Raw genomic sequence first — 24,567 nt, 5'->3', positions numbered from 1 at the left:
TCTTATCTTAAATTGGTATTATGCTTGGCATAGATATTGTGGGCTGAAAGGCCTGTTCCTGTGCTGTACTGTTTTATGTTCAATGTACCCGTGATGGAGCTGGCTGAGTCTACAACCCTCTGTAGCCTCTTGCGATCCTGTGCATTGGAGCCTCCATACCAGGCGGTGATGCAACCAGTCAGAATACTCTCCACCGTACATCTGCAGAAATCTGCAAGAGTCCTTGGTGACGTACCAAATCTCCTCAAATCCCTAATGAAGTAGAGCCGCCGGTATGCCTTCTTCGTGATTGCATCAATGTGTTGGGACCAAGATAGATCCTCTGAGATCTACACTATCTATGCCTCTCATAATTTTAAAAACCTTTATCAGGTGAATCTTATACATCTGAACAAAGTTTAGGCTAGTCCTCTGATTTGGCTCCTGTAGTGAATATCAGACCACAAGGAAAATATAAGCACTTCATTGGACTTAGAAGTTCCTCCTGATTATCCCTTTCTGTGATAGATAGAGTGCATTTAATAACCACATCCCAATGTGAACGTCAGCATATGAAAAGTTCCAGACTGTATCATATTCAAGCTGCACTTGAATTTGTCCTGACCATTGGTAAAAATCCAAATATTAATTCACACTTTCATTTTGAGATCATGATTGACATTTAAAATTCCACGATTTTTTTGTAAAATATGCAATACACTTTTGAAAAATGTGGGCACTTGACCTCAGAATTTGGGCTCCGCATTCAAAAAAAGAAATACAAGTCAAAAAAGTACTTGTTGCTTTGGGTGACCAGAACCAAAAGGCCATTTTGCAGTGTTGGCCTTGAACAGGGGTTGGTTTACTGAGAAAAGTGCATTGAAGAATGTGCCACAAAGCTCATCTCTGTAAATGACCTGCTTGCGTCCGACATTGAAACCAGTGTTCCCTCATCTTCCAAGGTTAAAACTACATGAAGGGTGAAGATCTCACCCTCAAGGTACCAGATAGATAACTGAATAAATACAATTTGTGATACTGACATTAATATTGTGTTTTAAGTATCATCCTTATATATAACAGAAACGATCACTTATAAATTATTTCCATTACTAGAAGCAGCAAAATACAGGGCATTCCTCAACAATAGATCATCAATCAGCCATGAATGGTTTTAATGTCATTCAACAACAATATTTACTGGTGCAAATAATATTCCAGCGATAGCTTCAGGGCTAGCTCCAAGGTCAAAAAATAACAGAGTGCATCTCATTTTTTTGGCAGGTACATGCCAACCTTTCTGACCTGTGTGATGTGCATCGTTTTATTGTTTGCTCAATGCAGAGGCAGAATTCACCTTCCACCACATTGCTATTGAACAATTAAGCAGAAGGTTAAGAAATTTAGCCCATTGTTGGTGGATACAATTTTATTCCCATATGATGTTCACAATATGCACGTGGATCTGTAGCGTAGCTTGGGTCTATGCCGCGTTTGGAAGGATGCCAGGACTTAGAATGCTCGCACACATCAAAGGTTGGCAAACACCTGAGAGCTTCAAGTTCCTAGGAGTAAACATCACCAATAGCCTGTCCTGGTCCAACCACGTAGATGCCATGGCCAAGAAAGCTCACCAGCGTTTCTACTTCCTCAGGAGGCTAAAGAAATTTGGCATATCCTCTTTGACATTCACCAACTTTTATCGATGCACCACAGAAAGCATCCTATCTGGATGCTTGGTACGGCAACTGCTCTGCCTGGACACAAGAAACTGCAGAGAGTTGTGGATACAGCCCATCACATCACGGAAACCAGCCTCCCCTCCATGGACTCTGTCTATATCTCTCGCTGCCTTGGTGAAGCAGCCAGCATAATCAAAGACCCCACCCACCCAGGTCACTCTCTCTTCTCTCCTCTCCCATCAGGCAGAAGATATAGGAGCCTGAGGGCACATACCACCAGGCTCAAGGACAGCTTCCATACCACTGTGATTAGACTATTGAACAGTTCCCTTATATGATGAGATGGACTCTTGACCTCACAATCTACTTTGTGACCTTGCACCTTATTGTCTGCCTGCACTGCACTGCACTTTCTCTGTAGCTGTGACACGTTACTCTGTACTGTTATTGTTTTTACCCTGCACTACCTCAATGCACTCTGTACTAACCCAATGTAACTGCACTGTGTAATGAATTGACCTGCACAAACGGTAATCAAGACAAGTTTTTCACTGTACCTCGGTACAAGTGACAATAATAAACCAATACCAATACCACTTTGTCACGTTCTATTCGTTCTTGATGGGTTATATTACAAGATTATTTATTACTTAATTGCTATTTACAAGCCTGCAATGTGGATATCCTCCAAGCAACAACATCTCCAGACAATGGGGATGGGATGTTGGCCACTTGACAAGGTGCAGGCACGTGTGGGGTTGGCATGCCGATACGGAACTGGCTTTCACTGCAGTGGGCAGAGAGGGCTCCAGTATCTAAGCGAAGCTCGTGAAAATAAAAAAAACCCTGCAGACGCTGAAAATCTAAAGCAGAAACCTTAGATAGGGAGAGGTTGGGCAGGATAGGATTTTATTCCTTGGAATGTAGGAGACTGAGGGTGACCTTACAGAGGTGTATAAAATCATGAGGGCTATAGATAGAACAAACTAATATTGTCTTTTTCCCAGAGAAGGGGAACTACAAACTTGAGGGCATAGGTTTAAGGTGAGTGGTGAAAGAGTTAAAAGGGACCTGAGGGGTATCTTCTTCACACAGGGGGTGGTGCGCAAATCAAAGAAGGACTTTCACAATGAACAGCAGGGCCCTGCAGATTGTTGTAGAACAGAGGAAACTTGGAGTTCAAGTACATGGTTCCCTGAAAGTGGAGTCAAAGGTTGACAGGGCGGTGAAGAAGGTTTTTGGTACCCTGGTCAGGGTATCGAGTATATAAGTTGGCAAGTCATAGTGTGGTTATTCAAGACACCGGTGAGACACACTTGGAGTATTGTGTACAGTTTTGGTTGCCCTGCTGCAGGAAAGATGTAATTAAACTGGAAAGAGTGCTGAGAAGATTCACAAGGATGTTGCCAGGACTTGAGGGACTGAGTTATAGGGAGAGGTTGGGCAGGCAAGGACTTTTTTCCCTTGGAACATAGGAGACTGAGAGGTGATCTTATAGAGGTGCATAAAATCATGAGGGGCAGCGATAGGGTGAATACCCTCAATCTTTTGTCCAGGGAATCAAGAACGAGAGAGCATAGGTTTAAGGTGAGAGGGGAAAACTTTAATCAGAACTTGAGGGGCAACTTTTTTTACACAAAGATGGGTGTGTCTGTGGAACGAGCTGCCAGAGGAAGTGGTTGAGGCAGGTTCAATAACAACATTTGAAAAACACTTGGATAGGTTACATGTATAGGAAAGGTTTGGAAGGTTATGGGCCAAGCGGTGGCAAGTGGGAGTGGCTTGGATGGGGCATCTTGGTTGGCATGGACCAGTTGGGCCGAAGGGCTCTGAAGTGGACATCACTGTGGTGGCTCAGAAACAGGCTTCCTGAACTGCAGAGTGAAGACAACATGATGATGGCCACATGATTTATAACATCAAGACTGGAGGGTTCAAAATTTGGCCACAACCCCATTCCTGGTGGCTCCATAGATTGTCTCAGTGTGTCTTCCTTCTTAAGGCACAATGCATTAACAGCTCTTCCCCAGGTTACAACAGATAAGATCTCTTTATTAGTCACATGTACATCGAAACACACAGTGAGATACATCTTTTGCGTAGCGTGTTCTGGGGGCAGCCCACAAGTGTCGCCACGCTTCCGGCGCCAACATAGCACGCCCACAACTTCCTAACCTGTACGTCTTTGGAATGTGGGAGGAAACCGGAGCACCCGGAGGAAACCCACACAGACACGGGGAGAACGTACAAACTCCTTACAGACAGTGGCAGGAATTGAACCTGGGTCGCTGGCGCTGTAAAGCGTTACGCTAACCGCTACACTACCGTGCCTGTCCTGAGAGCTGTTCACAAGCCGAACAGTTCGCAAGTGGGAAATGCGGTCGCAATCAGATTTCCCACACAGCAGAAGATGGCTGCACAGTGCGATTGTCCCACAGCAGCAGACAGTCTGCAGAAGTATTCCAAATCTCATTTTGCCATTCCTAATAATAAAGCTGATACTAACAAGTTTAGCTTGAGCCTGTTTTTCAAAAGACTTTACTGTTTTCAATGCTATTGATGGTTTTAAAATAAACACTGCTGCTGGCCTGGATGGCATGTCTCAAGATTGGATTCACAAAATGGATATCAACGTGTTAAGTAGAATGAGTTCTGCTTGGGTTCAATGTGGCAAAATTCCAACTGGTGTCAATAAAAGTCACCTAAAGCCTCACAGCAGCTGGCAAATCCATCTCGCTGGTCTCCCAAGCGCTCGTTCATACGTAGGGCTGCACATAAGCAACACATTAATAAGCTGGGGAGGACCTGTACTTTCAAGCCTTCGTCATCTTCGTGGGGTTGAGAATGATTTGCTTTCATTCTTGTTTTGTAGGTTGTGAGGTGGCTGTTTGAGGCCAGTGAAGGAACCACAAACTCTTCCAAAGATAGGGCAGGTGATGGCCAACAGGGTGGGGAGCTAGACAGTTTTTGAAGTGTTCTGCTTCTTCTGCCACTTACACAGAGCTTCTCTGTGGTCCCAATGCATAACCTCAGGCTTGTCACCAGCATCCCCAATGCACTTGCTCCACTTTGAGTGGTCATGGGCCACAGATTCTTGAGGTAGGTAGAGAATTTCAGCATGTCACCGATCATTCAACAAACTTCTACAGATATACTGTTGAAAGTGTCCTGACTGGTTGCATCATGGTCTGGTAAGACAATTTGAATCCTCAGGAATGTAAGATACTGCAGAGAGTCGTAGACTCTGCCCAATACATCACGGGCACATCCCTCTCCACCATCGGTGGTATCTACAGGAGGCGCTGCCTTAAGACGGCAACATCTATCATCAAAGATCCCCACCATCCGGGCCGTGCCATCTTCTCGCAGCTACCATCGGGCAGGAGGTACAGAAGCCTGAAGTCCCACACCACCAGGTTCAGGAACAGCTACTTCCCTTCAACCATTTGGTTCTTGAATCAACCGGCACAACCCTAATCACTACCTCAGTACAGCAACACTGGGACCACTTTGACCACTTCACATGACAATGGACTTTTTTTTTGTTCTAATTCTCTTCTTTCTTGTATAATTTTGTATCATTTATGTTTGATTTATGTTTTTCTAGTGAATGTTGTGTATCTGATGCTCTGTGCCTATGATTCTGCTGCAGGTAAGTTTTTCATTGCACCCGTGCACACATGGACTTGTGCATCTGACAATAAACTCGACTTTGACTTTGATTTCTTCAGAGAGGCCTTGAGCACATCCTTGAACCTTTCCCTCTGTCCAGCAGAGAATCACTTGGTGCAACCGAGCTTGGAATAGGGTGTCTATCTGGGAGTCTGGTATTGGGAATGCAAGCAACCTGGCCTGCCCAAGGCAGCTGACTGGCTGTAACTGGTACTTCGAATACTGGGCCTGAATCACATTCCACACTCACAATCAGTCTTGGCTCATATGTGCCCCAGTGCTTCTAAAGGACATTGCACTTTTTGATTATGATTAATAACTTCACATGAAAGAAATGGAAAGGGTCTAACCGTGATACAACTAAGCAGACGGGCTAAGTCCAACCACAAGTGCCAGCAGAGACAATGACACCTTACTGCTCCATGCTGATGTTGTTGAAGGTACAAAATAAAATCAGCGTTCCATGTCATACTCAGAGACCTTGACCAGGAGGCCTTCATCAGTCAAGACACTGAGTATAAAAGTTGGGAGATCATGGTACTGTCGTACAAGACACTGGTGAGACCACACTTGGAGACAAGACTCAGAGACCCTGAAGCCTGTTCCAAAACATTTTCTTTCCAATCTTCAACATTAAGTGTATAAAATGATGAGGGGCATAGATAGGGTGGACAAGCAATATCTTTTTCCCATTATTGAGCGATCCTATACCAGAGGGCATGCATTTAAGGTGAGAGGGGGTAGGTTCAGAACAGACGTGAGGGGCATGTTTTTTGCTGAGAGTGTGGCAGATGCCTGGAATGCGTTGCCTGATAGGGTGGTGCAGGTAAATTCATTGGGGGCACATGAATGAAAGGAAACTAGAGGGATATGGGCATTCTGTTGGTGGAAGGGAATAGCTATGTCGGCACAACATTGTGGCCGAAGGGCCTGTTCTGTGCTGTACTGTTCTATGTTCTATTTCCTATTTTCTAAAAGGCACCAAAATGAATGGGGCACACTCTCAGTTTTCAGTGCTATGGGGAACGGAACACAAGGAACGTGTTATTAGCTCACGTCTCAGTGATCATTTTTGCAGTAAAATTCACGTAATCACCAAATAGAAAGAGGACATTCAGCCCATTGAAGTCTATGCCAGTTCTCGGTGAATCCCATCAATCCCATTCCCTCAAATATCCTCCCTCAGATGTCCATCAACTCCCTCTTCTTTCTCTTGCCACGCACATCCCAAGGGCAATTGACAGTGGCCAACCAACCTACCAGCCAACAAGCCTTGGAAATATGGGAGGAAACCAGAGCACCTGGGGGAATCCCACACAGACAGCACCCAAGGTCAGGATTGAACTCAGGTCTCAGGGTGTGAGGCAGCAGCACTAACCACCATATCACCCTCTCCATTTAAAATGGACTGACAATTCATAATTGCTCATTGAAAGGACAGGCAAGTCTCTAAGCTAGTGACATGCATCTCAGGACATATATCAATTACATCCTTGAGTGGCTACACTGAAAGAATTAAACTCGTGGTAACCCTGAACTTAGTCATAGAGTAATACTGAATGGAAACAGGCTCTTTCGTCCAAATCGTCCATGCCGTCCAATTTTAAACTGGTCTCATTTGCCCACATAAACTTTTCCTATCCATGTACCTGTCCAAATGTCTTTTAAATGTTGTTACTGTACTTGCCTCAACCACTTCCTCTGGCAGCTCGTTCTATATACGCACCACCCTCTGGGTGAAAAAGTTGCCCCTCAGGTTCCTATTTAAATCTTTCCCCTCTCACCCTCAACCTATGTCCTCTAGGTTTTGATTCCCTTTCCCTGGGAAAAAGACTGTGTGTATTCACCCTGTCTGTGCCCCTCATGGTTTTATACACCTCTATAAGGTCACCCATCAGTCTCCTACGCTCCAAGGAATAAAGTCCCAGCCTGCCCAACCTCTCCCAATAACTCAGGCCCTTGAGACCTGGCAACATTCTTGTAAATCTTCTTTGCGCTCTTTCCAGCTTAATAACGTCTTTCATAGACCATTACAGCACAGTACAGACCCTTCAGCCACAATGTTGTGCCGACATTTTATCCTGCTCTAAGATCTATCTAACCCTTCCCTCCCACATCGCCCCCCATTTCTCTATCATTCATGTGTCTATCTAAGTGTCTCTTAAATGTCCCTAATGTACCTGCCCCCACAACCTCTGCCGGCAGTGCGTTCCACGCACCCACCACTCTCTGTGTGAAAAACTTACCCCCTGACTTCCCCCTTATACCTTCCCCCTATCACCTTAAAATTATGCCCCCTCGTGTTAGCCATTGTCACCCTGGGAAAAAGTCTCTGACTGTCCACTCGATTTATGCCTCTTATCATCTTGTACACCTCTATCAAGTCACCTCTCATCCTCCTTCTCTCCAAAGAGAAAAGCCCGAGCTCACTCAACTTATCCTCATAAGACATGGTCTCCAATCCAGGCAGCATCCTGGTAAATCTCCTCTGCACCCTCTCTAAAGCTTCCACATCCTTCCTATAATGAGGTGACCAGAACTGAACACAATACTCCAAGTGTGGTCTAACCAGAGTTCCTTTAAGCGGGTAACCAAAACTGTGATGGTGCTTCTTATGATATCCTAATTAGGCTGAAAAGTACATACAGAAACGTCAGAAAATATACAGTCAATATCAATAAGAAAACTGTGTTACTTTCATTCTCTTGAGATTCATTAGGATCAATACTGCACCAGCAAACACTATAGTTACTAAAATAAATTACACTGAGTGTTACATCATTTCTAAATGCCAATGTATTTAGTAAAAGTAATGGATTTGTTGGCTCTGCCTTAATTTTCAATTTTAATAAAAGTTAACTATATTTGCATTGACTAATTGTTCTGTCAATTGGTCTGCTATTATTTGACGCAACTGCAGGCTGCTCACTGAATCATTTCAGTATAAAATCTCATTTCTTGTTAAATCATTTCTAATTCAATAGATAGAACAAAAAAAGTGAAGGCCTTTCGAGCAGATGTGATAAATAGACATTGTTCTTGTCTTCAAAACAACTCATGGAATGGTACCATAACTTAATAATAAGACATTTGTCACTGATGTAATCACATGGTCTGAAAATGCCAGAAAATTCAAATCAATAGCCAAGGACAAATGAGGCAGAAAGAAGAATGCTGACTATGTCCTGCAGGTCTCTGCAAACACAGCCAGAATATACTTAAATGTTGCATTTCTCTTATTTGAACATAAAAGAAACTCTCTGGTGCTCAGGATCCCAATGACACCTCTTCATTCATAATAGACTCTCTCACTTTATCACCTATCGATGCCTTTCCTTTGTGTACACTAAATTTCTTTCTCCAGTCCTTTGCAGAAACACAAAATCGTGCAGTCCTATTAAATACTTCTCTCACTTCCAATCCCAATTCCCAACAAATATTGACTCAGCTCCATTTCAAAGGTGCTAATTAACCCAAAGGGAAAGAGAGTTTATGTCTAATCTCTAATCTTTCTGGAGGGTAACAGATATCGTACGAGTGCCATATTAAAACAAAACTTTAAAATCTTTACTTATACAGCACGATAACAGGCCCTTCCGGCCCAACGAGCCCGCACCGCCCAATTACACCCATGTTAACTTACTAACCCGTACATCTTTGGAATGCGGGAGGAAACCAGAGCACCCGGAGGAAACCCACACAGTCACAGGGACATCATACAAATTCCTTACAGACAGCAGCTGGAATTGAACCCCGATCGCTGGTGCTGTAATAGTGTTACGCTAACCACTACACTACTGTGCCACCCCAATCCAAAAGAAATACAGTGCTTACTTCTACCTTGCCTGAACCTTTTACTATTCTGAAGTCTAATATGAACAAATATTGTTCAGGGCCAGGGAAGAGGACAGAACATTTTTTTAAAATGTGAAGTCTGCAAGGTTGGTTGGTGTTGGGATCAGTTGTAATAAGAGTTGGGGTTAGAGCATGTTTCCCTTTTCAGTAACCACTGCCTTCTGCCATCAAGCAAGTTTACAATCCATGCAGGCAATGGCTTGAGTTGTTAACTTTGCACTTCTATCCTCAGGTGTCCCCTGGCATCTTGAGTATTCCAACACTGGGTGCTGTATGGGGTATGACCACTCTTCCTGTAAATGCGTGGGTTTCCTCCGAATACTCTAGTCTCATCCCACACTCCAAGGATGTGCAGGTTGATAAGTTAAATTGCCCCTCGTGTGTAGGTGAACAGTAGAATCTGGGGCAAGTTTATAAGATAAGATAATGTATCTTTATTAGTCACATGTACATCAAAACAGACAGTGAAATTCATCTTTTGCATAGAGTGTTCTGGGGCAGCCCGCAAGTGTCGCCACGCTTCCGGTGATAACATAGCATGCCCACAACTTCCTAACCCGTACGTCTTTGGAATGTGGGAGGAAACCGGAGCACCCGGAGGAAACCCACACAGACACGGGGAGAACGTACAAACTCCTTACAGACAGCGGCGGGAATTGAACCCGGGTCACTGGTGCTGTAATAGCGTTACGCTAACCGCTACACTACCGTGCCTGCCCTAAATTGATGGGAATGTGGGGAAAATAATTTGGGATTAGTTCAAGTTTATTGTTGTCAGAGACACACATACCCAGGGTATAAATGCTGTGAAAATTAGCTGTCTGCAGGAGCAGCACAGTACAATACAGGGCAGAAAACATAAGTTAACATAAATTTAAACTAACATAAATTCTACAGAAAATACACATGTGCAAAGTAAATGACAAGATAAACATAATGACACCAGTGCAAGATTGCAAGAGAGAAAAATATAGTCTGAGTTAGTGTTGGGGTTTTTCAGGTGGGTTCAAGAACCTGACGGCAGTGGGGAAGAAGCTGTTGTTGAACCTTGAGGTGTGGGGTCTTCAGGCTCCTGTACCTCCCACCTGACGGCAGCATCGAGAAGAGGGCACGGCCCGGATGGTGGGGGTCGCTGATGATGGATGTCGCCTTCCTGAGGCATCACCCCTCGATGGTGGGGAGAGCTGTACCCCTGATGGAACTGGCTCAGATAACATCTTCAGTGTAAATAGTCGGGGTGGGATTCCAAAGACTGAAAGGTTTGTTTCAGTGCTGTTTGACTCAATGAGGAATATTCTGCTCCTGACTCTGGTTATGTAATACCACTGCAAATCCAATAACTCTCTGAACTTCCTCCTACTATTAACAGAGTGGTAAACCTGTGTTGGGACACCTCCGCCTCTTCACATTTTCTACTCATTACTTTTATTTCCCTGGTACTCTTCTGTGGAGATTCTAAGGCTTCCAATTGTTTGGCTTGCAGGCTCTCTCGATAGCACTTTGCCTTTGAATTAGAAGGTTATGGATTCAATTCCCAGTCTGGGGACTCACACACATAAATGAGGTTGTAAGCTCAGTGTGTTCTATCGCTGGTGTTATCTATTGCATTAGACATTAAAGCAAGGCCCTATATAACACCTCAGGTCAGGGTAAAATATCCCATGGTAAGGTTTCAAGGGGAGGTTATTTTTGGTATCGTCAAAAGGTTTAAAATAAACAACACAAAAGCAATTCATCTGGTCACGAATGCACTGTTGTTTGTGGGAGTTTCTTTTGGGAAACTCGTGGCTCTGTTTCAGAGACACAGAGATTCTGTGGTCTACTGTCCTCCTACTGGATTCCTTCTTCTTCAGCCCTTTGCCTCTTCTACCCGTCACCTCTCAGCTTCTTATGTCACTCTTAGACCTGATGCAGGGTCTTGACCCAAAATATCAACAATTCCTTTCCCCCCACAGATGCTGTTTGACCTGCTGAGTTCCTCCAGCGGTTTATTTGTTGCTCCAGATTCCAACATCTGCAGTCTCTTGGGGTTCTAATGCAGCCTGTTGCGTTACTTTTGACCCCCACAGGATCTCCGACTTTAGACGAGCTGAAAGCAGGGGGCTTGCTTGGGAAGATGAAAATCTGGCATCTGCAGACAACGTCTGGTGTGTGAGGATCACTGCTTCAGTGCTGGTGATGTTGTCTTCAGTAAGGATGCTGGTATTAATGTGGGAACCTTCTCACTTCTTGTGTCAGATCTCCTGGAGATATCGTTGGTGCTACCTCACTGGATTTCTGAGGCGCCGCTGGGACTTCACCCGGGTTTTCCATCCATGGAGGTTTGTAGACATGATGACTGTATTTTATAGATCTGAATCTTGGTAACTTCATGTTGATCATGGTCAGTGAAACTGTCTCAGAACGGTTCTGAGAAACACCTTTCCATTAATAGAGAGCTGTTGTTTATGTGCTGATATCATGAATCACTGAAATATGAGGATATGTATTTGGTGAGCAAGTCAACAATGCAACAATTGCAGACTGATTTCCCTGGAAGCACCAAATCCCTGAAAGCAGCCAACATAATCAAAGATCCCTCCCACCCCAGTCATTTCCTCTTCTCCCCCCTTCCATCAGGCAGAAGATAAAAAAGCTTGAAAACATGCATCACCAGGCTCAAGGACAAGTTCTATCCCGCTGTTATAAGACTCTTGAATGGACCTCTTGTATGATAAAGACAAACTCTTGATCTCTCAGTCTACTTGTCATGGCCAGTGAACCTTATTGTCTGCCTGCACTGCATTTTCTCTGTAACGGTAATACTATATTCTGCATTCTGTTATTGCTTTTCCCTTGTACTAAAATAAGATAAGATCTTTGTTAGTCACACGTACATCGAAACACACAGTGAAAGGCATCTTTTGAGTAGAGTGTTCTGGGGCAGCCCACAAGTGTCGCCACGCTTCTGGCGCCAACATAGCACGTCCACAACTTCCTAACCTGTAGGTCTTTGGAATGTGGGAGGAAACCGGAGCACCCGGAAGAAACCCACGCAGACACGGGGAGAACGTACAAACTCCTTACAGACAGTGGCCGGAATTGAACCCAGGTCGCTGGCGCTGTAAAGCGTTATGCTAACCGCTACACTACCGTGCCTGCCTCAATGTATTTATGTTTGGAATGATCTGTATGGACGGCATGCAAAACCAAGTTTTTCACTGTACCTCTGTACATGTGACAATAATAAACCAATTACTTTGGATGTCATAGCAACACACACAAAATGCTGGAGGAACTCAGCAGGTCAGGCAGCATCTATGGAGGGTAATAAACAGTGGATGTTTCGGGCTGAGACCCTTCATCAGGACTGCAACTTTGGGATGTTGTGCTCTGTCAAGCATCCACAAAGTGATAGATTTTCTTACTGAAAGCAATTGGGACGAAACTGGTATAAAGTCTTTCTCCACCTTGAGGTCTTCCTCCAATGATGTGGTTGCCATGAAGTAGATTGAAGATTTGCAACAGCTAGGTGAATGTTCATTCTGGTCACAGGAGATAAGTCAATGGTTTATCCCCTATTCTTTCAGTTAGCAGATGAATGGAGAACACAAAGCAAGTTGTAACCCAGATAATCCAGTTATCATTTTTTTATGTCAGGACATCCTTCGATATTATTAAATTATGAACTGTTTTTTGTTAAAGGTCAGTCAGTAACATCAACCAACATTATCACAGTGCTTCATGGGAGTTTGCAGCGCACGATTTGACTGCCACCATTCCGATGTCGCAAGAGTGACCATAGCTCAAAATTACTTTATTTGTATATTGAGATGTTCTTCTACAACAGAAAGCTCTGGAGAACCCTGTCTTGTAGTCTACTTTCTTTCATTTATAGCAGTTTAACAATTTAGTGACAAGGCATGGAATAGGAAAGTAGATCTGAAATCACCCTGAAATGCAAGTGAAAACAAATTTATTCTATAAAAATCATTTGCTATTTCCCAGCTTCTTAACATTATTGTGCAATTGTTATACTGCATCAAAATGGATTTGGATGCCTGTCACACAGTATTCTAGTTTCACATCAATAGAACTGGAATTGAGTCTCCTAACCAGGCTACAGTAAGCTTCAATGCTAGTTATCTTGTTTTACCAACCAGAAGGTTAAGTTCACTGAAATTTAAACTTGACCACAGGACTCTTCAGAAACAATTTTCTTCACAGATTTATGTGATACCTTGCTCAAAAAGTCCACAGGCAAGACTTTCATTTTATTTTCATTCACAGGTTGTGGACATTGCTGGCAGGCATCTCTTACCTGACCCAAACTGCCCTCAGAATGAGTGGCTTGCTCAGTCATTTCAACGTGCAGTTAACATGTGGGTCTGGAGTTACATACAGCCCTCACTGGAGAACAACAGCAGGTTTCTTTTCCTCAAGAGCTTTACTAAATCAAATTAGATTTTATTACAATCTGGCAGTTTCAGGGCAACCATGATACATTCCAGGTTTATTTCATTAACAGTGACTAAATTTCCCAACTGCCCATTTGCAATTTGAATTCCTGATTTTGGAACACCAGGTTCTGAAGTTCTACTCCGGTAATGTCCATTTTACCATCGTGACTGGAATTTTGAGAAAAATCAGCAGGAGATGAAATGCAAACCTTGGAAGACAAAATGATATTACTGCATATCTCTCTGATGAGGTATTGGCGGTCCCAGTACAATGGTGCCTGTACGTCCTTGGTAAAAATCACCCAAAGAGCATGCCACAATAAAGTAAAAGGTGATGTGAGGTATCAGTCAGCAATAAACAATTTATAAATCACTGTGCAAAATCTGACAGATTCTTTTAATTACAGTGCTGACCCAACAACGATCAAATTGAAGTGTTTAATTGATTCCTGCTCTGTATTGTATCTGGACAAGCATCTGCATGTTCCTCATGTCAATGATGACACTTGCTTACCTGAAGTCAGTGCCGGTTCTTCTGCCATTGTCTGGAACTCCTGGATCGGGACACATGCCAGACTCTAGGGCAACTCCTCCCTGACTCACTGCAGCATGAAAAGAGATGGTAACTTTTATCAGCGGGTCACATTTGCAACAAGTGTAATTGAAATACTACCAGTTATAATTGATATTTATTTATGAAAGTAAATATAACAGAACGACACGGTATGTCTTAAATCACTCCGCAAATGTAATCATTGCCATTTACAACACATTCAAACCAAATCTGAAGTAAATACTCTGACCTCACAAGAGAGTAAGTTCAGAAATCCATGTATTAACTTCTTTTTACTCAGACTGTTCATGAAGTGATTTGTATATCAGGTTAATCTTATGACATAATTCATGATAAAATTTCCAAATTACCTTGCCCTTTTTGCCATTAACCATCAGATCTAAGTCACAATAACGTGCTTGTGTTGCTCAGGATTGCACATCACTGAAGCCAAAAGTCTTGTTTCCTTGTTGTATTAATATCAGCACCACTTGAGAATTTATTCAAGGCAGCTTCTCCTGCACCAAAAGTTGCTCATCTAATTTTAACCAGGTACTCAGGAGAGTTGCTGTTCCATAGACAAGGCCTGTGATATTTTAATTTGTCGGACTCATTTAATTTCTGCTGGCAATGATCAGGAAAGAAGAGGGAGAGTGCAACAAATCACACAGTCAAAGTCAAAGTCGAGTTTATTGTCATCTGCACAAGTCCATGTGTGCACAGGTGCAATGAAAAACTTACTTGCAGCAGCATCACAGGTACATTGCTTCAGATAAGGGGCAAGAACTAGAGAGGTGAATGAACCAACTCCTGCTGCATCACATTGGGGTTCTTACGTTCAGGATAACACTGACCACTCCCCATTCAGCACCCTCATTGCTTTGCCCAACTGAAGTAGAGAAGCAGGCTTTGTCCATCATTCTGTAACATCATTCTGAAATGCAAGAAGCTGCAGAGAGTCATGGACTCAGCCCAATACATCACAAGCATATCCCTCCCCACCATCTGTAGTATCTACATGAGGTGCCGCCTCAAGAAGGCAACATCTATCACCAAAGATCCCCACCATCCGGGCCATGCTATCTTCTCGCAGCTCCCATCGGGCAGGAGGTACAGAAGCCTGAAGTCTGACACCTCCAGGTTCAGGAACAGCTACTTCTCTTCAACCATTCGGTTCATGAACCAACCAGCAAAACCCGAATCACTACAGTTTAGCACTTCGATCACTTTGCACAAAAATGGACATTTTTTTTTGTTCTAGTTGTGTTCTTTCTTGCAAAAATAGTGTTCAATTTATGTTTTTCTTGTGAATGCTGCTTATCTGATACTCTGTGCCTGTGATGCTGCTGCAGGTAAGTTTTTCATTGCACCTGTGCACACACGGACTTGTGCAGATGACAATAAACTCTACTTTGAGTTTTAACTTTGAACTCTTCAAACCAGTCGCTGACTCTGTGCTGTGACAGATAATGAGTGCCAGGAGTGAGAGACAGGGAGCTCTGGGGGAAAGGGAGTTGAAATGGAACCTTGGCAACAGAACCCAGTCCGAGCTTTGTCTAAAATTCACAAGTGAACAGTGTCCTCCAAGGAATCAGTCGTTCTCAGCTCAGCAACCAGAGGAGAAATCTCGTCTGAGCAAGGACGGCTACCCTGCCAAAGTGCCAGCCCAGGACCAAGGTCTTCGGCAGTGTAAAGTTAAATATGACCCAACCTCAGCCCATACGAAGCTGACCCGGGGCTGAGGATTCACCAGTTTTCCAGAACTGACCCTGCCAACACTGTAAGTACAACAATCTGAAAGATGCTGGTCACGTACCAGTAACGTTAAGCAAATCACCCTGGTCAGGAGTAAGTACAGGACAAGCATGACCCAGCCTGGTCCAAACTCAAGTCTATCATTTCCCAAACCTAGCAGTGCCCCAGGCCTAAGGAGTTTAGAACTCGCTTTTTTGCTACTGTAACTGCAGCCAAGTTAAGGAAACTCGATGCATAATTTGCTCAAAATTTCATTCTGTCTTAACAATACGATCTTATATATGTTGCATTTGAGTGTTTTAGGCAGTTTTTTTTAACATGTATAGTGTTTAATACACCTCAAGTGGCTGCACAAGGGATGGCCGCTTCCTGGCTTATTGGTTTCTCCATCAGGTGAATATGCGTTTCCTCACTGGTTGGTTTTGCCACAGGTATCTGATAGGTTTCCTGATTGGACTATTGTTAGCTGAGAAGTACCTCTTACCTAAGGTATAAAAGGTGTCATTTTTTGTTAATCTCTCTCCTGCCTCCATCTCTCTCTTGCTCACTTCCCTCCCCGGCCCTAACGCATCTTTAGTTCTTTTTGTCTCCCAGCAGTAAAGCCAGTGTCGTGTGTTCTGTGACTGTTTCCTTGTTTTAAACTTTTCCAATAAAACTTTGTGAAGCACCAAGTTGTTTTCAACTCATTCTTGGACTCCTGAAAGATCCTGCAGATTCGAAAATAACCGGGTCCGACATATGAGACCATAAGACATACGAGCAGAATCAGCCCATTCGGCCCATCGAGTCTGCTCTGCCATTCGATCGTGGCTGATTTATTTTTCCCTCTCAACCCCAATCTCCTGCCTTCTCCCCGTAACCTTTGACGCCTTTACTAATCAAGAACCTATCAACCTCCTCTTTAAATACACCCAATGACTTGGCCTCCACAGCCGTCTGCGGCAATGAATTCCACAGATTCACCTCCCTCTGGCTGAAGAAATTCCTCCCCATCTCTGCTATAAAGGGACGTCCTGAAATTCTGAGGCTGTGCCCTCTGGTCCTGGGCTCTCCCACCACTGGAGACATGTTTTTGATGCATGTTATTAACGCGGTGAATTGCTTTTTATCGAAACCAACACATCCCAAATGTAGAGGAAACCTAAGTGGGGAATTCAGTGAAAAATGTGGACTGAGAAACACCAAGAGTCCAGTTTTGAAGCTACTGTTGTTAAATTTAGTTTATAAGTTTAAATTGATTTTATTTCAACACCAATTGAAATTTCAACTTTTATACTCATCCAAACAAGCTGCAGTAACAGGTCACTAATCATTACAGTGTACTTCAGAAAGAACAGCTGGGCCAATAAGTTCAATATTACTATCAACAATAATGTTCAGAGAGAACAGCTGTCACCAGAGCTTTACAAATTTCTGCAGATGTACAGTGGAGAGCATTCTGACTGGTTGTATCACCGCCTGGTATGGAGGCTCCAACGGGCAGGATCGCAAGAGGCTACAGAGGTTTGTAGACTCAGCCAGCTCCATCACGGGCACAACCCTTCCCACCATCGAGGACAGCTTCAAGAGGCAGTGCCTTGAGAAGGCGGCATCCATCACTAAGGACCCTCACCACCCAGGACATGTCCTCTTCTCATTACTACGATGGGGGAGGAGGTGCAGAAGCCTGAAGACCCACACTCAATGATTCAGGAACAGCTTCTTCCCCTCTGCCATCAGATTTCTGAACGGTCCACAAACCCATGAACACTGCCTCGTTATTCCTCTTTTGCATCATTCATTTATTTCTGTAAGTTACAATAATTTTTATGTCTTGCACTGTACTGCTGCCGCAAAACAACACATTTCACGACATATGTCAGTGATAATAAACCTGATTCTGGTTCTGATTCACAGTGGGACAATACTGAGGGAGCAGGTAAGCTGATGGAGAGCGTGTGCCAAGGGAGTGCTCAGCCTGACACGGTGACAATCACACCTTGACTGACATCAGATTGATCAGCCCACTTGTTTATCTGCTACTTGTCAGGTCCAGCACATAGGACACAGAACAGTATAACACAGGAACAGGCCCTTCGGCCCACAATGTCTGTGCCAAACACGATGCCATATTTAACTAAATCCCTTCTGCCTGCACATGATCCACATCCCTCCCCTCCCTGCACATTCATGTATCGATCTAAAAGCCTCTTAAATGCCACTATCGCATCTACTTTGTATCATATCTGTGTTCATGTTACGTAAAACGATGATGATAACTTGTAAGTAGACATTTGGTTTTCTGGCCCATGATGTAAATATGGTTCAGACAGAATACAGTAATCGTGAACCTAGAGAGTAATTAATTCTGTAGATGAAAGAATTAAAATAAACAGAGAGGCAAGGATGGACATCGGACCACTGGAAAATGATGCTGGAGAGGTAGTAATGGGGAACAAAGAAATGGAGGATGAACTGAATAAGTATTTTGCATCAGTCTTCACTGTGGGAGACACCAGCAGCATGCCAGAAATTCGAGAGAGTCAGGGGGCAGAAGGGAGTGTCGTCGTTATTACTAAGGAGAAGGTGCTTGGGAAGCTGAAATGTCTGAAGATAGGTAAGTCACCTGGACCAGATGGACTACACCCCAGGGTTCTGAAAGAGGAGCTGAAAAGATTGTGGAGGCATTAGTAGTGATCTTTCAAGAATCACTGGAGTCAGGAATGGTTCTGGAGGACTGGAAGATCGCAAATGTCACTCCACTCTTGAAGAAGGGAGGGAGGCAAAAGGCAGGAAATTATAGGCCGGTTAGCCTGACTTCAGTGGTTGGTAAGATTTTAGACACCATTATTAAAGATGAGGTTTCAGGGTACTTGGAAGCTCATGATAAAATAGGCCGAAGTCAGCGTGATTTCCTTAAGGGGAGATCTAGCCTGACAAATCTGTTGGAATTCTTTGAGGAAGTAACAGGCAGGAGAGACAAAGGAGAGTCAGCGGATGTTGTTGACTTGGATTTTCAGACGGTCTTTGACAAGGTGCCGCACATGAGGCTGCTAAACAAGATCGGAGCCCATGGTATTACAGGAAAGGTACTAGCATGTCATTTCTTGATAAGGATTTGATTTCATTTTTTACCAACAGAGCCACCCCACCCCCTCTGCCCACCTGCCTGTCTTTTCGACAGGATGTGTCTCCTTGGATGTTCAGCTCCCAGCTGTGACCTTCTTTCAGCCACGACTCTGTGATGCCCACAATGTCATACCTGCCAATTTCTAACTGCGCTCTAAGCTCCTCATCTGCCTGATTTTGTATACTGTGTGCATTCAAATATAACACCTTCAGTCCTGTACTCACCACCCTTCTTCTCCAATTATTATCCCTTTCTAAACTTTCTGTTTTGTTTTTTTTAACCCTGGAGACTTCAGTAACCTCTCCTGCACTCTCCTTCCCTTTTACTTCATCCATTCCTTTCCAATCTGCTGAACCCACCCCCCTACTATTTTGTTTACAGCCCTATCCACAGTCCTAGTTATGCGATTCACCAGGACCCTGGTCCCAGCGTGGTTCAGGTAGAGCCCGTCCCATCAGAACAGCTCCCTCCTTCCCCAATACTGGTGCCAATGTCCCACGAATTCAAACCCATTTCTCCCACACCAACCTTTGATCCACACATTTAACTCTCTGATCTTATTGACCCTGTGCCAATTTGCACGTGGCTCAGGTCGCGATCCAGAGATTATTACCTTTTCGGCTCGGCTTTTTAATTTAATCCCGAGCTGTTCAAATTCCCTCAGCAGAACCCCTTTCCTTGTTCTACCTACGTCATTGGTACCCACATGGACCACGACATCTGGATCTTTCCCCTCTCATTCCAAATTCTTCTGCAGGTCAGATGAGGTGTCCCGAACCCGGGAACCAGGCAGGCAACACAGCCTTCGAGACTCACGATCCTTGCGACAGGGAATTGTGTCTATTCCCCTGACTATACTGTCCCCAATCACAACTACATTTCTCTTCTCTCCCCCCCTCTTGAATGGATCCCTGAACCACGGCACCATGGTTTAGCTGCTCATCCTTCCTACAGCCCCCACTCCCATCCACACAGGTAGCAAGAATCTCAGACCTGTTGGACAAGCTCAAGGGCTGAGGCTCCTCCAGCACCACCTCTCGGATCCCCCTACCTGCCTCACTCGCAGTCAAACCCTCTTGTCCCTGACCACAGATTGAGTTTGAAGCAGTTAATCTAATGGGTGTGACTGCCTCCTGGAACATGGCGTCCAGGTAACCCTCCCCCTCCCTGATGCACCGCAGTGTTTGAAGCTCAGATTCCAGGTCATCAACTTTGAGCCTGAGTTCCTCGAGCAACCAACACTTGCTGCAGATGTGCTCACCAGGAACACCAATGGGGTCCACCAGCTCCCACATCATGCAGCGGCAACACATCACCTGATCCTGCATCCCTACTTTATTTAATTAGTTGTAATTCGGTGTCTTTTTATTTAACTACAAATAAAAACCTTACCTGATCTTACCTGCTACTCGCCTGTGCCTCCTCACCCAAGCCCCGAGCCAAAGCCTCAACTTCCCTCTCCTACGCTGGCCCACTCTCGCAATGGCCACTCCAAAATGGCCGGTCCGCTTTACCCTGCCTTCCCCTTATTGGCTGAGTTGCCACACACTTAGCCAATCAGACACAACTTGAACAAAAATGTGATAGGGTGATGGGGCCCAGTTGGATCGGGGCAGGGAGGAAGGAAAAAAGGGGAAAGAGACAGAGGGGATAGGGGTCACCGGATGTTTTGAGAATTCGCTTTTGATGCCGCCAGGTTGGAGACTACCCAGGCGGAATATGAGGTGCAGTTCCCTTAATCTGCGTTTAGCCTCGTCCTGGCAGTGGACGAGGCCGAGGACAGACATGTCGGTGTGGGAATGGGAAGTGGATTTAAAATGGCCGGCCACCGGGAGATCTCAGCTGGTACGGCGGACGGAGCGATGGTGCTCGGCGAAGCGACCCCCTCACCCCGATCTGCGTCCAGCCTCGCTGACGTAGAGGAGGTCGCAAGGAGAGCAGCAGATGCAGCGGGTGGTGTAGGTTGAAGAAGGAACGCATTCTGGGATGTCTCTCTGTTCTCCAAGTCATGCCGTGCAGTTGTAACTGTGCAACTGCGTGAAATGGTTATTGTCTTCGGCAAATGACTCATCTGTTCACCTGGTGCTCCCTCAGTCATTGATTTGAGTGTCAGTGTACATCATGTTCCTCAGTCCAAGAACTTAGTAAATTCACAAAGCTTGATCCGTAGATGAAAGTACCAGCATCTGAACTAAAGTTGCACCTTACCTTTCAGATTCAGACTTAGATAAGATACCTTTATTAGTCACATGTACATCGAAACACACAGTGAAATGCATCTTTTGCGTAGAGTGTTCTGGGGGCAGCCTGCAAGTGTCGCCACGCTTCCGGCGCCAACATAGCATGCCCACAACTTCCTAACCCGTACGTCTTTGGAATGTGGGAGGAAACCGGAGCACCCGGAGGAAACCCACGCAGACACGGGGAGAACGTACAAACTCCTTACAGACAGTGGCCGGAACTGAACCCGGGTCGCTGGTGCTATAATAGCGTTACACTAACTGCTACACTACCGTGCCTGTCCTTTGCATGAAAATAATTAAATCTGTAATAGAAAAGCTGAGTGTGAGTTACCACAGTTTATAGTCAATTGGATCTGCTCTTTATGAAAATTCTCAGTGTTATGATCCATTAAACTTATTTCCTTCTCTTCTGTTACATTGTTTTCTGGCAAGCTGTTAACAGCATGTTAACAAATATGGAAATAATTAGTGCATTGAATGCAACAGCAGGTAGCTTAAAAGTGACCTGTAGTTGTTTCCTGAAATGGTTTACACCCTGATTTCAAGTAACACAAGCAGCACTTGAAAATCCTCTGCTGACCTGTGGTTTTGTATTTTAAAGACCTCTGTAGATATGTATCCCTCCACTTCTCCTGTCTTTGTGAGATTTTGTATAATTTGCATTCCTGTTTCATTCGAACCTACTTCAGTGGAGTCTGAAGAAATGCCTTATTATGCATGTGAATCATCTGATTTAACAAAACATGAATATGAAATGTGTGTTTCAAAAGCCATTTTTATCTCTGACTTCAGAGATTTGCTTAGCTACGTCTAATTAGGGCACTTTTATCCTGGTTGCATTATTTGCTTGCAGTCAATGCCAGTCATTGTGTACTCTTTAACAATTCTGGAACAATGTATTGTTGCATGTTGTAGTAAATGCCAAGCCTTAAATGTGTTAATTGAGTTTGTTAATACATAATTTTACACTGTTCAAAACCTTTATTGATTTCTGCACAGTGTACGCAGACACCTCCATGTAATACTCCCAGATATCAGCTTGAATGTTGAACCAACATGCAACAACTTGACAGTTTCCAAATTAAATTTAACCCTCCATCGTGTTTACTTTTTGTTTCTCCTGTGGTTCAGCTGCAGAAGGGATTTAATGACCCCAAATGTGGAGTTTGGATTTATAGATCTTATCTTCTGCAAGAACATCGCTTATTTGTTACTTGATTTCCCACCCAGCACTTTATCCTGTTTCATTGCCGACCACGTCTTTACACAGCAATACTTTTCTTGAAATCCCCTCTCACATTAAACAGTTGCAGTGTATTATCTTTTATTATGTGTAATCCCCAAACTCCTTCCAATTCATTCTGGACTGTTATTGCACAATAAAATGAACTCCTTTTTCCTTCAGTTGATTATATTATACGGTACTGCTGTGTGCAATTTCACAGTCATTATTATTTTCTTTATAAGGTCCACTTTGAATCACTAAAGCAGGTGATTTTTTTTTCAACTTGAGAAATGATCAATCTTACCACAAACTTAAGATTATTAGAGGTTGAAAACTTCTTCAGTAAAAATTCAGAAGCTTGAAATCCCATGAGCACAAACAAAACCTCTCCTTAATGCCAATAATTGCTCTAAGGCTGGCAATCTCAGACTTCTAAAATGAAGGATGTTAATGCACATTGCAAAGGGAGAGAAAAATAGATTCCCCTGCGACACAGAAGGCCATGCAGCCCATCTAGTCTATGCCAGCCCTCACAGCAACTCCTTATTCCCTGCAACCTATTCCCACCTGCATGCCAGTAGCCAATCAACTGGGGCTCAGAGGTAGGTAATGAGTGGATATTGAAGTGAAACAAAGATACTGAAAAGAGTTCAGCTCAGACAGTGATTGTGGGAAGAGAAACTGAGGTAACATTTCAGACCAATGACATTACATCAGGACTTCAGCCGCAAGGTAAGCAACCTGAAAGAATAGTTCTGTTTTCCCCTCTGCTGATGCCAACTGAACATTTATTTCAGCTGTCAGGGATACAGCATCTACAGTAGATTGCAGAAATACAGGCATTGGTCAGACCACACTTGGGGCACTGTGAGCAGTTTTGGGTCCCATATCTAAGGAAGGATGTGCTGGCAATGGAGAGGGTCCGGAGGAGGTTTACGAGAATGATCCCAGGGGTGAAGGGGTTAGCACATGAGGAGCGTTTGGTGTCTCTGGGCCTGTACTCGCTGGAGTTTAGAAGGATGAGACGGGATTTCATTGAAACCGACTGAACATTGAAAGGACTGGAGAGGACGTTTCCAGTAGTGAGAGAGTCTAGGACCAGAGGGCACAGCATCAGAATAGAAGGATGTCCCCTTAGAACTGAGATGAGGAGGAATTTCTTTAGCCAGAGGGTGGTGAATTTGAGGAATTCGTTGCCACAGAGGGCTGTGGAGGACAAGTCATTGGGTATATTTAAAGCGGAGGTTGACAGGTTCTTGATTAGTAAGGGTGTCAAAGGTTACGGGGAGAAGGCAGGAGATTGGGGTTGAGAGGGAAAAATAAATCAGTCATGATGGAATGGCGGAACACACTCGATGGGCTGAATGGCCTAATTCTGCTCCTATGTCTTGTGGTCGAAATCAGAGCCAAGGTTTCCCCTTTAAATGTTGCAAGCATTCAAAATAGTGTGCATAGAACACAGCACAGCAGTTGCAGTCTGTGAGTCACAGTTACTTGCAGTCACAGTGTTTTGGTGGACACTTCTGTTTTGAGGTTCAGGCCAATGATGACTCCAGGTTGTTGACGGTGAGGTTCTACATGAGGGACTGTTGACAGTCAAAGAAGGGAGGTTAAACTTCCTTTCACTGATAATGATCACTTCCTAGTGCTTGTGTGGAATGCATGCTGCACAACATGAAGCCTGATTCTTCCGAAATGTCGCCGCATTCCAGGAAGGACAACTTATACAGCAAGAGACCAAAACTAGAAGTGAGCATCGTGCCATCACCAGCAAGCACCAGCACTTCTGACCTTATTTTGTGGGGAAAGAGATTGATGAAGCGGCTGATGATTGGTGAGCCCAGGACACCACTGTGCCTTCAGCAATGGACAGTAGAAAATTGCAGGGATGTATTTTGTTGCTGGTTTGAATCAGAAGCTCTACTAAATATTATCGTCCACTGAAGTATCCAGTGAAAGAATCTGGAAAATCTCCAAAGATCATTCTGTGTCAAAATGTCATGTGGAGCTGGAGATCTTTACTTTTTGGACTAGCTCGATGAGAATACAAACTAA

The 24,567-nt window shown here is 44.1% G+C and overlaps 1 protein-coding gene across 1 annotated transcript in view; it reads right to left on the bottom strand.

Moving 5' to 3' along the window:
* The window catches only part of LOC127575302 (CUB and sushi domain-containing protein 1-like), a 2,402,828-nt gene that overhangs the window by 902,243 nt on the left and 1,476,018 nt on the right, over positions 1-24,567 (bottom strand). Inside the window, 1 exon segment of the mRNA XM_052025075.1 lies at positions 14,142-14,229. Coding sequence (XP_051881035.1) covers positions 14,142-14,229 — 88 coding nt within the window.

This window comes from Pristis pectinata, chromosome 10, assembly GCF_009764475.1.
Source record: "Pristis pectinata isolate sPriPec2 chromosome 10, sPriPec2.1.pri, whole genome shotgun sequence".
Taxonomy (NCBI): domain Eukaryota; kingdom Metazoa; phylum Chordata; class Chondrichthyes; order Rhinopristiformes; family Pristidae; genus Pristis; species Pristis pectinata.
The sequence above is the reverse complement of the archived record's forward strand: the minus strand, read 5'-3'. Positions and strand labels throughout refer to the sequence as shown.